At 35.8% G+C, this 14,996-nt stretch overlaps 1 protein-coding gene across 1 annotated transcript in view; it reads left to right on the top strand.

Annotated features, from left to right (window-relative positions):
- LOC136982395 (RNA polymerase II-associated protein 1-like) overlaps positions 1 to 1,692 on the top strand; it is a 42,058-nt gene extending 40,366 nt beyond the window's left edge. The window contains exon 6 of the mRNA XM_067278888.1: positions 1,529 to 1,692. Coding sequence (XP_067134989.1) covers positions 1,529 to 1,692 — 164 coding nt within the window. The remainder of the gene's footprint in view (positions 1 to 1,528) is intronic.
- The last annotated feature ends 13,304 nt before the right edge of the window (positions 1,693 to 14,996 follow it).

Raw genomic sequence — 14,996 nt, 5'->3', positions numbered from 1 at the left:
GAAAACTAACTATAAAAAACAGAAACCACGAAAATGCCAAAATACTAACACTGAAAAAACTATGAAAATGGCTAGGCAGTTAAAACTGGCCTAGTAAGGCCTAACTATGAACTTACAACTGAAAAGGCTGAAGAACAACTCAGAAAAACCTGAAAAATAAAAAATACTGCAATGCAGTAAATTCAGAAAAACTCAAACTAGGTAACTGAGAAAAACCAAAATAATAGGGGAAGCTAAACACCTGAAGACCTAACTAACTACAAAAAGAGAACTATCTAACTTAGACCTAAACTAAGATAAGACTAACTAACTGAAAAACACCCTAAAAACTGAAAATTTACAAAAGCCAGCCAAAAACAAGAAGGTGATCAAGTGGAAGTTGAAAAAGAAGTAAATTTAAATTGATTAAATGAAAACAAACCTAACTGTTTCTATCTGGCAAAAGCCAAAACAGAAACTGAACTAGCTAAGCCTAACAAATGAGAAATCTGTGAAAATGAAAAATCTAGCTTATTGAAAATGAAAAACTGACTCAAAATCTAAGCAGTAACACAAATACTAACTAAAATGACAAAAAACAGCAGGAAAAAACACTCAATAGAGCCCAAGAAACACAAAAGTATACCTCAGAAAAAAGCTCACCAACACAGGCAAGAAGCAGCAGAGGAAGATATGCAAGTCCGTGAAAAATTTTTTTGGGTTTTTCAACCTATCCAGATTCAATCCTGAGTCTCCAGAGCAGTATGCTAACACCTTAACAGCTTGACCATCTGGCTATCAATGAAAAAAGAGTTATGACGACACAGTTATTATGATGGTTGTTTAATATCTAGATTAATGTGAATTTCTAGATGTCAAATAAAATAAGTACAGTCAAACCTGTTTTTATGCGCTCTTTTTATGTGCGATTTTTATTTGTGCGATTTTTTTAATGCGAATTTTTAATTTGTGCGGTATAGTTGGCGACTAGTCTCGTGCGATTCGTCATGTCTTACGTTGACTTATTATAGCTAAATAAACTTATTATAGCATAAATGCACTTATTATAGTAATATTATTGCATGAATATGCGAAAAATGAAATAATTTACTTTTTAAGTCAACAAAACACCACCTGGACAAAAATATGTAAAACAGACGATAGACCAGACGATGCAGTCAAGTGCTGACATCTGTTGTCAATAAATTCTATTTCGTACGGTTTTGAGTTATTCTCTATGTGAGACTTTTTTTATGCGGTCCCTGTTGACCGCATAAAAAAAAATATTTTTTAATTGTGTCGCGAAAACTATTATTTACAGCCATTCGTGAAGTTTCGTGAGATTTTTTTTTATGCGTTTTTTTTAATGCGGTTCCTATCCCCCGCATAAAAACAGGTTTGACTGTATTTATATTCAAATCTATAATATTTTGTATACTTTATTAAAGTGTGAAAAATTTGTTTTTTATAAAATATAATGTATATACATAATGTATAAACATAATAAATACATATATTATATATTAATAAATTTTTGTTATTTTTATAGGAACCATAATGGATGGTACAGGTTTGAGAAATAAGGATGAAGCATTACAGATTCATCAAGAAAATTTGGAAAAATTATCAAATATGTCTGAAGAAGAAATTCTTGCACAACAACAGTATCTTCTTAAAAAACTTGGTAATGAATATATATATGATTATGTATAAATTTTTAATGTGTGTAAATATTTTGAATTGATTTACATAATATGAAATTATTTTTATTATTTTATCTTGTACAGGTAGCCCTCGGTTTACGCTGATTCAATTTATGCTGATTCACAATAACACCGCTGCGCAATTTGCCATTTTGTGGTGTAATTTCCCAACTTTCCCTATTTTAGACTGATTTTCGTTTTAGTGTTGACATATTTACCGAGCCGTGACATTGTAAATTCCTTAAAACAAAGATTTTTGTTGAATATATTTATTTTTTCTGTTTAATATTATTGGGTATGTATACATTTGCATTAAATTAACATTAAAATACTAAACAATTAGGTACCCATGAATCAAGTTATTAAACTTAATAGTCCAATAAATGGCATCCAAATCCATAGCGCCAATGAATGTATCCTGTATCAGTTCGTTCAGGAAAACACCTTATGATGCAGTAGCACTTCCGGCGATCACAAACTATCATTGGTGAGAGAAATCTACTACTTGTTGGCCAGACAATACTTTTTTATTAGCCAGACGATATCTGCTTCTTGTCAGTCAGACGATATCTACAGTATCTCTCCTTAGCCACCTTCAATTTTCCTGCTCAAACTGACCTTATATATGCGCTATGGCAGCCAGCGGTCGACCAATCAGTGTCTCTGCTCGTCTGTAGCTCTACGTTGGGTTAGTGTATCCTTTCAACTATGGAAAAGTTGACAGATGAACTTTGTGAGTTAGACAATAATTGGGAGTGAAGTGCAAATGTAAAAAGGAGCATCGTCGCATCCATTCGACCATATTCTGAAATTCTTAATGAAAGAAAACAAAAATCTAAACAATTAAAGATGGATACTTTTTCCCGAAACATGTAAGAGATCCGAAACTTTGAAATATTATTTGTTTTTCTTAAGATTTTTTAATAAAAACATTTCATCATAAAATACATTTTAAAAATTAAATTTATAATATATGTATTTTGTGTTATATCAATAAACAAAATTATTTGCTTATTTTTCACTTATGTAGAACCTAATCCTATACCTCACTGTAAATATGGGTTCATTTTATGTTGATTCGATTTGCGCAGGCTTTTGTAGGAACGGAACTGCAGCGTAAACCGAGGGCTATCTGTATATTTATTTTAATTTTTATCTCATATGAGTGAAATAATAATTTAAATATTCTAAAAGATATTTTTATTCATTAAGATTTTAAGTATAATTTTAATATTGCAAACTAAGGCATTTTAGTTTTTTCAACAGAATAAATAGTAAATTTAAATACCAAGGTAGTTGAACATATTTTGTTTGGTTAGAAACTTGGGAATTGTCAAGTTGGTTGGTCTTTTTGGAGGCTATTAGTTTCTTTTTCAGTTTGACTCTTGATGTTATCTAGCAATATTAATGATGATGATGCATCCTCGTGCATTTCATCAAAAAAATTCTGAAGAGGATTTTCTGTTAGACATAACAGTAGAATTCCAATCATCTGAGCCTCTAATTAACTGAGGTTCTGCATTATCTGAGACAAAATACTGCATTTTTATGCATAGACTGTTTTTTTTTTTTTTTTTTTAAAGCTCCGATCATGCAGATTACAGTCAATTGAGTGGAAGGAGGTAGGTATGTGCAGAAGGCAATTGCACATCTCCACTATAGCCACTGCCACTTTCAAAGTCATTACACTGCTGTGAGCTTAGTTTTAAGCGTGTAAACGTGGCTGCTACAATTGACTTTCCTGCCAAGTGCAAGTTACGTAGTGTTATTAGATTTCTTCAAGCAGAAGGGAATAGTACTGTGGAAATTCGTCAAAGAATGAGCCAGTTATACGGTGAAAACTTCGAGTGATGGTGTTGTGTGTAAATGGTGTAGAAAATTTAAAGAAGGCCAAACCAATGTTCACGATGAAGGTGGACAAGGATGCAAATTTGTTGCAACAGAAAACATTGTTCAACGAGTTGACCAAGTGGTTTGAAAAAAACGGATGTTTACCATAAGTGAGTTGTGTGTAAAATTTCCTGAAATTTCAAGATCATCTGTTTACAAGATCATAACAGATCACCTATGCTACAAAAAACCATGTGCTTGATGGATTCCAAAGATGTCTGATGAACACAAAAGTTGCCGAATGACAGCAGTGCTAACATTCCTCATCTGTTATGAGGCTGAAGGTGACAATTTTTTGACATCAATTGTGACTGGAGATGAGACTTGGATTCAGTATGTCACCCCTGAAACAAAACAACAGTCACAACAATGGATGCATTCAAACTTGCCAAACAAACCAAAAATGTTCAAACCAACCTTAAACAACAGGAAGGTTATGGCTACTGTATTTTGGGACCAAAAAGGCGTGTTGCGTGTTGAGTTTATAAAACTGGGGACCAATGTTCCCTCTAAGCTGCATGGTTGCGCAGCCATGCACTACTCAAATTGTTGCCGTGCACATTTACATTTTACATTTTACTAAAGAGTTAAGAGAGCTGTCTGTTTTTGCTTCAGACTTATGCCCTGTAGGAAGTGGAAGGAAGAGATAGCATGAGGTAAGAAGTGTGAAATAAAGTATGAAAGGAAAGTTTGAAGTGAAGACATGGGACCAGAGAGCGCCTGCGTCGGTATTAATTGAAATAAACATACATACAGAAATATAAATTGAATACAAAAAATGATTACAAAGGATAAAAAATATAAGGATTACAAAAATTGTAAAAATTATACAAATAATAATACTTATAAAAATTACAAAACCATAAAAAGTACAAAAATTATTAAAAATTACAGAAATTATAATAACTACAGAAATTACAAAAATTATAAAAAATCATAAAAAACTATATACAATATATACATTGCAGACATCTGGCCGCTTTAACAAGACAGAAGATACATAAGTATGCTGCCCCTCATAAAATAAAAAAGCATAAAAGTGTATCCTCCAAAAAAGAGAGGAGCAATGAAAAAAGAAAAAAAAGGGGTTACATGGTAGTCCCTTTTCAGAAAGACTCATCTTCCGATGAACATTCTTCTGTGTTGCTTTCTTCTTCTGAGTTTTGTTCATCTTCTTTGTTATTAAAGTTCTCTTTAAGGGCGTTAGTCTTGCTAATAAAATTTTCAAAAATATTCCATAGTTCTTTATTAATAAAAATGTTACTTGGTATCGGTGGCCAGCTTGGGTTTTTTAAAAGATATTTATGCAGTAACTCTGAGCGTTCATTGTCGTACTTAGAACAAATAAAGGCGAAGTGCTTTGCATCTCCAATGTCGCTGTTATTACAGTCGCACCTGTTATCCTCCTTTATTTTAAATCTATGTAGATAGGCCGGGAAGTTCCCATGGCCTAAAATTACCTGGGTGGTTAGTTTATTTGGCCTATAATGCTTGGCTTGTTTTCTAATGGTGACGGAGGGAATAAATTGAAAGCAGTTTCTTCCTGTTTCAGCTGTCTCCCATTCCCTCTGCCAAATATTATTAATAATTCGAAGCAGGTGTTTATTGAGTGTAGCCTGAGGTATGTCAGTGAAGGAGGGCTTAATGTTAGCGTTGGTTCCTAACTTAGCCAATTTATCGGCCGTTTCATTACCAACATTTCCAGTATGGCCTCGTATATAAGCAAATGTGATTTTTCTTTTAGAGCCCAGTTCCTTAGCAGCTGCCAGAAGTTTTTTTGATAAGGTGGTTGGACGGCACCTGTTGTTTAAACTATGAAGCGATGTTCTACTGTCGGTTAATATGCATATACTTCCTTTAAATCTGTCGATGTTATTGTTGATGTGCTGTATAGCTTTTAATATAGCAAATAACTCTGCTTGAAAGTTGTTACAGTGTGATGCTAGCCTGTAGTAGTGCTGGTAGGTTGTTCTGTTTTTTGAGTTTATTACAGTAAAACCTGCTCCAGTTCCTTGTTCGTTTTTTGATCCGTCTGTATATAACTTCCATGCTGCTTTAATTTCCATGCCATTTTTCTCTTCCCAGTGGATGTTATAGTTTAGTTCTTCTGCTGGGTGTTTGAGGTATTCGTTTTTCTTTAGTTTTCTATCAATACCGTAATTTTCTTCGTTTACATTTATTATGGTGCTATTCTTACTTATTTTCGTATAGATTTCGTCTTCTTCTGGGATGTTATGACCAATTTGATCTCCTGCTGTTGTTAGGTGCCAGCTCCACATTAAATATTTTGCTTTGAGATGAATCGGTAAAAGGTCTGCCATGATTAATAGAGCGTTGGTGGGGGCGGTGTTGTATGCTTTACATATTTTTATTGTAAACTTTCTCTGGATAGATGTTAATTTCCTTTTCATGTGCACGTTATCAAGTGCTTCCTTCCATACCTGTACTGCATAAAGCATTGCAGGTTCTACAGCTGCTTCGTAAATAAATTTAGCATTGGCATAATTAAGGCCCCAAGTCTTTGCCGTAATCCAATTGAACGCATTTGCTTTTTGTTCCATATGCCTGCATAAATTACGGATATGAGTATGCCAATTTAGTTTGTCGTCAAAAACTATACCCAAGTAATTAACATCCTGCTCCATCTTTATCTTATTTTTGTTAATAAAAATTCTCGGTGGTCGTTTTAGCCTGGTACGTTTGTTTTTTCGGGTACACACCATCCCGATTGTTTTCTCATGATTAATTGGAAGTTTATTTTCATGACTCCATTGGGAAATTTTTTCTAGTTGATTATTAGCGATTGCTTCTAATTTATCGACGTTTTGATGTGTCACCATCAACAAAAGATCGTCTGCAAAAGCTTGTGTGATAGTATCTTGGTTATTTTCCATGAGGTTTAATAGTTCGTCACATACCAGATTCCAGAGCCCAGGGCCGCTTCGCGAACCCTGGGGACAGCCCCTATTAGTGTGTCTGGTGATGGTAAAGTTGTTTGTTTTATACTTAATAAATCTGTTGTCCAGGTAGTCTCTTACCAAATGAAAAATATTTGCTGGGCAGTTGGTCTCACGTAGTCTATTTAGAATGCTCAGCCACCATATGTGGTCGAACGCTTTATGGAAATCAATTTTTACTAATAAAATATGCTTATTATCCTTCCAGCCCTTATGAATAACATTTTTTGCTCTTAATGCTGCCTCAATTGTCGATTTACCAGGTCTGAAACCGAACTGGTTGTTGTTTAATTGATTAGTATTATGGAGGTGCCAATTAATCCGATCCATCATAAGACCGTCAAGTAGTTTACCCATTGTCGGCAGTAAGCTAATAGGTCTGTAGTGTTCCGGTCTTACCGGGTTGTCAATTTTAGGTATTAATTTTATATCAGCGACTTTCCAGTCATTTGGAAAGTATCCAGTAGTCAGACATTTATTTAGGATATGAACAAAGGCAATGGGTATCTCCTTAAATGCTTCCTTGAGCATTTCTGCCGTTATCCTGTCTATCCCTGGTGTCTTCTTATTCGCCATTGATTTAATCGCTCTTTCTACTTCCCGGAAAGTGAAAATTTTGTCGTTTTTGTTATTATATGATTTTTGGAGGTTTTCCCTGATGCTCTTTTGTTTTATAGTATCAAAGTCTTGACTGTCCTCGGGAAAGAGGTATTTTAAAATTTGATTAATGCTGTTTTCGATGTCGATGTTTACTTCTGAACTCTGATCTGGGTTTGAAACGTCCGGAATGAAAGGTTTTTTCTGTTTCTTAATTACCAAGTTATAAGGTATGTCCCATGGCCCGTTCCTGTTGGAATCTGTACAGAACTTTTTCCAGGATTCCGTACGTGTCCTGTTGATGAGTTTTTTATATTGTTTTAGACTATTTTTATGGTTGGTTTTATGTATATTTTCCTCATTGGTATTTTTTGCCCTTGCGTGCTTCTTTCTTAACTTGTTCACCTCTCTTCTTTTATTGTTCAGGGAATCATCCCACCATTGAGTTTTCCTCGGTGGTACTTGTTTGTAACGAAGGGTCCTCTCTCCTGCTGTTATCAAGGCGTCTGTAAAAAACTTTGCATACTTGTCTATTTCTTCATGATTGTTTATGGGTGGAAAGTCGTATTTTTGCCAATTTTTTGCGAATTCTAGTCTGAAAAGAGTCCAGTTTGTCTGTTTAATTTGAAAAGAGCACTTCATACTATTATTTGTGGGGTTGTTGAGCTTTAGTTGAGTTAAAATATAACGATGGTCGCTTGCTGATGGTATGAGGAGGGTCTCGCAGTTGTCTATTTCGTGGGAAAATTGTCGGTAACCAGGCAGACGTCTGTCCATCCCCTTGCAAAAGGGGTGTGGAACGTCGGATGTGTCGTCATGTTGGTAGAAATTAAACTAAATTCATCCATCATGTCAGTGATCATTTTGCCTCTTTTGTCTTCTTTCTCGTGGTACCAAACTGGAGATTTCCCATTTAGATCTCCCAAAATCATTATTTTTTTATTTCTGATTTTCCTTAGTACATTGGACAGTTCTCTAACACAGTTTTCGTCGTCGTCGTCGTCCGGTGAAAAGTATGCACTAATAATTATGAGAGGTTCGGCAAGTTGGAGAATCATGGTTGTTAGCCTATCTGTGCATAATTGGGTAATTTTGGCAATGTCAAGATGGGGATTGCAGCAGATTATGCCGCTTTTGGGTCTTGAGTTGTTATTACCTGAGATCACCTTCCACCTTCCAAATCTTACGATGTTATTATTAATCTGGTAAGGTTCCTGAATAGTGATTAGGTCAATATTTTTCTCGTTGGCAGTTTGTATCAGTTGGGAGCATGCCGCATTGCTCCTCTGAGTGTTGATCTGTAGTATCTTTAAAGTATGGTTAATCATTTGAGATTGCTGTGTTGAGTTTGATGGCTCGAGTATTTGTCATTGTGCTGTTACAATCCATAATCGGTTCTCTTGATTGCGGCTTCTTTTAGTTTTTTTGTGATTGGGCAATTAGGGTGTAATGCCCCATGGTTTGTTGGCTGTTTTTTACTGTTAGGAAGATCTTTGTTGTTTCTGTGACAATTAACACAGCAAGGCGGCTCATTAAGTCTGTCACAGTCTACATATTTATGGTTTTTTCCACAGTGGGAGCAGTATTGTTCTTTTTCGCAGCTTTTGGCCATATGTCCAATTCCACAACAGCGGTAACACCTTAGTATTGGAATATAGTCATCAACTTTGATTGTGGCCCAATTGATCGGGATATGTTTCTCTTTAATAAAGGTGTTACGTATGTGAGGTGACACAGATAGGACAACGTGCCTACAGTTTTCTGTATGCTTCCCCCTACTCAGAACCGTGCTGATCTTACACTCATTTTTAAATGATTCTTCCTTTAATTCTCCCCATATGTCGTTTTGTCTATAAATATATGTTGTTATATCTTCCTCTTGGATAGATTGAGGCACATTCAGCAGTATTATCCTGGGTCTTTTGCCCTCAGATCGTTTACATGTAATTTTATTTTCTAATTCTGGGAGTTCTTTAATAGCATTTTCAAGGGTTATACCCTGCTCCCTATCTCCTACTCTGATACAAATTCCATTGTTTTTCACTTCTTTAACTGTTTTGATCTTAACCCTTAGCCTATGCGGTTCAATTTTTTTCTTTAGTACTTCTGTCACCTTTACCATGTTTGTTTGCTCTTCTCCTTCACCTGGTTCCTTTGGGTATATCAGCACCGCATGAGAACCCCCTGTTCCCTCCTGATTTAATTTCTGATCCAAAGATTTTTGTATGTTCTTAGTTGTTGTGCTTGGTTTAATATTTCTTTTTAAAATTTCGCTGTATGTGATCTGTTGATAGGGTTGTTCTGTTCCTTGTTGAAATCTGATATTATTTGTATTCTCCATTTGCTTCCTTGTTTCTTTTATAATGGCATACAGCTCATGGAGGTAGCCATACATTTTCGCTGCATATTCCCTGATTTTTTTCCTTTCCTTCTGTTTGACATTTGTGCTGGTGTGTTCTGGACACATTTCCATTATAGAACCCAACATGCTATTTGCCTCTGTTATTAGGGTATGTTCTCTTTCCTTTTTGTCATTACTATCGACAGTCTGGTTTAAAGCTTGTCCTGTTTCCTTTGTATTATTACAGTCAATAGCTGGATTTGGAGATTGGCTTGGTTCCTCTGTCTCATCTTCTAAATGGGTCAAGTTGACCCGAGGTTCAAGACTTGTTGTGTCCATGTTTAATTAAGAAGTAAACCAGTAAACAAAATAAGTTCCCAATTTTTAAGTTGTTACTGTTTAACCCAGCCCACTGCTGAAGGGGCAGAATGAAAAGGAGGACTCGGTTCCAACAACTCTGGACAACCAAGCAAAAGCTCAATCGCTCAGAGTGAAAAGAAAGCTTAAAATTAATTAGATTAAACCTAAATTATTATTTAAAACTATACAAGACATTGTAAAAAGTCCAGTAAAACGTGTTGATAATATTTAATTGCAGTAGTAGCGAATTGTCACACTTGGCGATGTCCAAACGTGAAGATAGCTCGTCGATGTGCACGTCTAAACAGAATGCCTCCTTAAAAAACACCGAAGAACCAAAAAACTTGAAGTACGCCGTTCGGCAACAATCCCGTCAAAAGAGCTACGCCTCGCCGAGTAGCTGAGTCGCGTCGATCCGTTACGCCCCGCCGATCGGCTATTCACCACGTGGTGCGGAACAGTTCTTTGTTCTATGTCCAATTTTTGATCGATTGTAACTTAATAACTAATAAACGTAGCGAGATGAAATATATGGCCGTTGTAGAGAGTCTGTTCCGCTGACGAAAACCGTCGGAGAAATTTGCCGATGGGGCCCGCAGAGCCCGATGGAGCCCGTAGAAAAACGAAAAGTTTAACCGCTTGTAGCTAAAAAACTACTTAGCGGAAAAAAATAAGTTTGACACTTACGGAATCCTCTCTTTACGCTCTATCCAACGATGTATAACTTATTACGCGGCACTCAAAATTTCCGAAGTTATCGTAATCCAAAGAAGGAGCACATATTCCGGCACATATTCATCACTGTGACACTCTTGTTGCCGTGCACAAGAATTTGTGTGTCGCGCAGGCAAGCATGCACACTGATTTGAATTGTTGTTTACTTATTTCTCACTCTGTCTGCAACATGATTATTGCTATATATATTTTGATTAAATACATTAAATCATTGACAAAAGATAATATTTTGTATGGAAGTATGTTTTAAAATGAATTTTATTCTCTACTTTATAATTAATTATTTTAATTTTTATAGGAAAAAATAAGATTATATACAGGGTGGGCCAACGAAAACGAAACAGCAGAGTGTTCGTCGAAGCAAATCACTCAGACAGGTCAATTTTATTCTCGAGGGGACATCTTTTGCAATAACGTTTTTGCGATTCTGAAAACAACAGACAACAAAAAATTTTAAAAACTCATTTATTTTGTATTAACTAAACAAACATTTATTTCGAAAAAAAATTTTTGTTTAGTTAATATACAGAATCGCAAAAACTTTATTGCATAAGATGTCCCCTCGAGAATAAAATCGACCTGTCCAAGAGATTTGCTTGGACGAACATGAACACACTGCTGTTTCGTTTTCGTTGGCCCACCCTGTATATATATAATGGAAGTGATGCATATATATATATATATATATATATATATATGTTTCGCTCATCTACAAAAAAAAATTAGAGGGAACATTGCTGGGGACTATGATCAATGCATTATTACATGACTGCAGAGAGCAATTCAAAACAAAAGAAGAAGCATGCTGACTTCTGGAGCTCTTCTGATTCTTGATAACGCCCGACCTCACAGTGCTGCTGTAACCCAACAGCTTCTTCAGCAATTTCGATGGGAACTTTTTAAACACCTGGCATATAGCTCCGATTTAGCACTGAGCGACTTTCACCTCTTCCCTGAACTGAAAAATTAGCTAGAAGGGCAGATGTTCAAGACTAATGAAGATCTTCAAAACAACATTAAGACCCATCTCAAGTCATTGGCAGCACATTCTATGGAGAGGGAATTGCAAAGCTGGTTTACAGATATGACAAATGCCTCAACCTTCAGGGTGATTATGTTGAAAAGTGACGATGTTTGTACCTAACTTTTGGTAATAAATTCATTTTGTTATTTACACTTGTTTTGTTTTATGGACCATCGGAGCTTGAATAAAAAACAGCTCTCATAATTTATAAAAGCTTTGCTGTGAATGCACTGAGTGTTTGACTATTGAAGTGCTTTAATATTGATGGTACTGAACAAATGACTTTTTAAAATCTTTTGTACCTTGTTGGTGCTAAGTGGGCTTTTATTCCATGACCATTGTGAGTTCATCTGAGATAGACTGTCCAAGAAAAATGATGCTGACGTGACTGCAGAACATTTCAACAAAGGAGGAAGGAACCACTACAAAACAAAAAACTAACAGACTTTTTAAAGAAAGTTTAAAACAATAACAATAACATATAAAATTATTTGTTTTTGGTTTTTTTTTATTATTTAACTTAAATGTAAGACAAACCATTTCATATTAAAATGTAACTTCATTAACACACATTTTTATTTTTAAAACTATTATATATATTAGACCACCACCAAATTAGTGCAACATAGATAAGTCATAGACAATCTTGGACTGAGTAGCAATAGTATAAATCCAAAGAACATGAGGTTGCAGGTCCAAGATTTTCCAAGTTATTTCTGCAGAACTACACTGGTGTTCAAAATTAAGAGAATTTGCACATTTTGTTGAATTTCTGAAAAACTATGGGCACATTTTGATGAAATTTGGTGTGGATACACAATTATATAAGAGAAAAAGTATACTATACAATAGTCATGGTGCGCACTTATGATCATCAGTAAGGCTCATCAGCGCAGGAATGTTCAAAACCTACGTTAAAAGATCAAACTAAAATGACCTTAATAATGGGTGTGATCCTCCCTCACAGTCATGCAACTGTTATATCGTGACATCATACTGGAAACGAGGCAGCTGATGAGTCCCTGTGGCAGTCAGTCCCGCTCCTGGGTGGTTCTCAGAAGGGAATTGCAAACTGCATTTTTCCTTCCAAGAGTGTCCCAGACATGTTCAATAGGGTTTAGGTCTGGAGATCTGGCAGGCCAATCCATCCAGCAAATATCTTCACTTTCAAGATAAACGTCAACCAGGTGAGCCCTATATGAATGAGCATTCTTATCCAATAAAAATGAACCAAGGGCCAACTGTGTTCCTGAAAAATTGAACATAGGGCTGTAAGATCTCATCCCTACATTTCTCAGCAGTCAGGGATCCTCTGTCAAGCACATGAAGAGGTGTGTGGCTGTCCAACATGATGCCTGCCCAGACCATGACACCTCCAGCCATAGCAGTCCTTTTCTTGGATGTTGGAGGAAAGGTATCAGGTCTCAGGTTGTCTCCAGGTGAAGGTGCATTAAGAATCCATGTCCAGGCTGAATCATGACTCGTCTGTGAAGAGAATGGTACCCCATTGAAGTCTGATCCAAGGCTGATGTTGGCACCATGCACTGTCTTGTGTGCTGAAGTGAGCAGGACGCTTCATGCCTGGAGGCTTCTGTTTAGGGTTACTGTTTCCCAGAGGCTTCATGAGAGAGAGCTTTTTGCTCTCTCTCATTAAGCCTCTAGGAAACAATAACCCTTGAAACTCTGGGTCCAGTGGTGTTGTGCAGCTCACGGGATAGTTGTGAAGCTGTAGCAGTCCTGTGATGCCTTGCTGAAAGTGCCAAATACAGTAGACCCTCCTATAACATGGGTTCATATAACACAGATTTGTATAACATGGTGAAAAAATTGCAATTGTGTTCATATAACATGCTAAAAGAGACTTGTATAACATGGTAAAACGTCATTGCCGACTCGTGTCGTGACAGGATTGGTCGAATCTGGACCAATAGTGGACGAGCAGCCAAACTACTTGCCACTGTCCGGCACCACACGTATATACAGAGAGTTTAGGCAAGAAAGTATTGATAAATTTTTATACAGTTCTTGTGAAAAAACATTTACAGTATTATTCAACGGCCATAAAAATTATATTTCTATTAATGATGTCTCCAAAGTTCAGCGATTCCTTGCAGAAAGAATAACTTATCAGGAAACGCGTCCGCTGTTTGATGAGCCACTCCACGACAAAAACAAGCTTAAGCAATGGCATCATTAAATGGTGCACACTTGGTAAGTAATCCTACAATTTTTTGTTTATAGCATAGTTTATATGGATTATTCCCAAAAAATTATACCTGTTTTGGAAATGTTCGAGTCAAATTAGTCTAGAATCGATTAATTTTATGGAAGAAAACTTTTCAAACAGCTGTAGCCCCTAAACTGCACACGTGCCGAGCTGTGATTGGCTCGTGTATTTAAGTGACTCGTACAACACGGATTCATATAACACGGAACATATCTATTGTGTTATAGGGGGATCTACTGTAATGATCTTCATTGGCCATCATGGCTTTTGGATGTCCTTGTTCAGGCCTTCTCAATATGGATTCGGTGTCCTTAAACTGTTTCCACAAATAGCAGATGACACTGAGCATTACTTTGGAATCTGCCTCCAATCTGCCCATGATTTTCCACCTCATTTTGCCATCAACACATTCATGGCTACTCATTTTATCTGATTGTTTATGAAATTGAATCAACTATTGCAAGAAAAACAACAAATGTTGTCAAGGAGTATGAACAAACTAATCGAGGACAAAGCCACATGTACTTTTTGCTGTCAAAGCTCTGCCCACATGCACATGCAAGCATAAATATTTAACACTAAAAGTTTGCATTCTTATTCAGTGGCATAATTTGTACTTTTGGTTCATTACTTTTTGTTAAAATCGACAAAATGTGCAAATTCTCTTAATTTTGAATACCAGTATATATATATGTGCCTGCCTGACTTTATCAAGCCATATCTCAAGGTACAAAATCTACAAAAGGCTAGAGTCAAGTAATACACTAAGGATGGTATAAAGTTTCTCAATTTTTGAGTCAGAGTTGTGACTTTATGATGTAAAAGTTGTAAAACACATCATAAGATTATCACATGTCTCATCAGTGAGCTGAAGCTAGGGCTCGTGTACAATATTTCATAGAAGAGTGACAGTAGAAGAGCAACTGTTTTCATTAGCCTCAAACAAGAGATACTTTTTTGTTTGAGGCTAATAAAAGGCTAGTGACTCATTGGTTATGAACAGATAAATGCAAGTATTTTGGTTTTTGCATTTTATGTTTATTTTTCCATCTATTTCTTTATTTTATTGTAATGCAATAGTTAAAAAGAGAGTAAAAATGCATATACTTGAAAGACAATATACTATCATTAGGATTAAGTATATCGGTATAGGTGTGAAATAATGATTGTACCTTATTATGTT

The sequence above is a fragment of the Centruroides vittatus genome, unplaced genomic scaffold (genome assembly GCF_030686945.1).
Source record: "Centruroides vittatus isolate TY-2023 unplaced genomic scaffold, ASM3068694v2 contig_824, whole genome shotgun sequence".
NCBI lineage: Eukaryota > Metazoa > Arthropoda > Arachnida > Scorpiones > Buthidae > Centruroides > Centruroides vittatus.
This window is presented reverse-complemented; position numbering and strand designations above follow the sequence as displayed.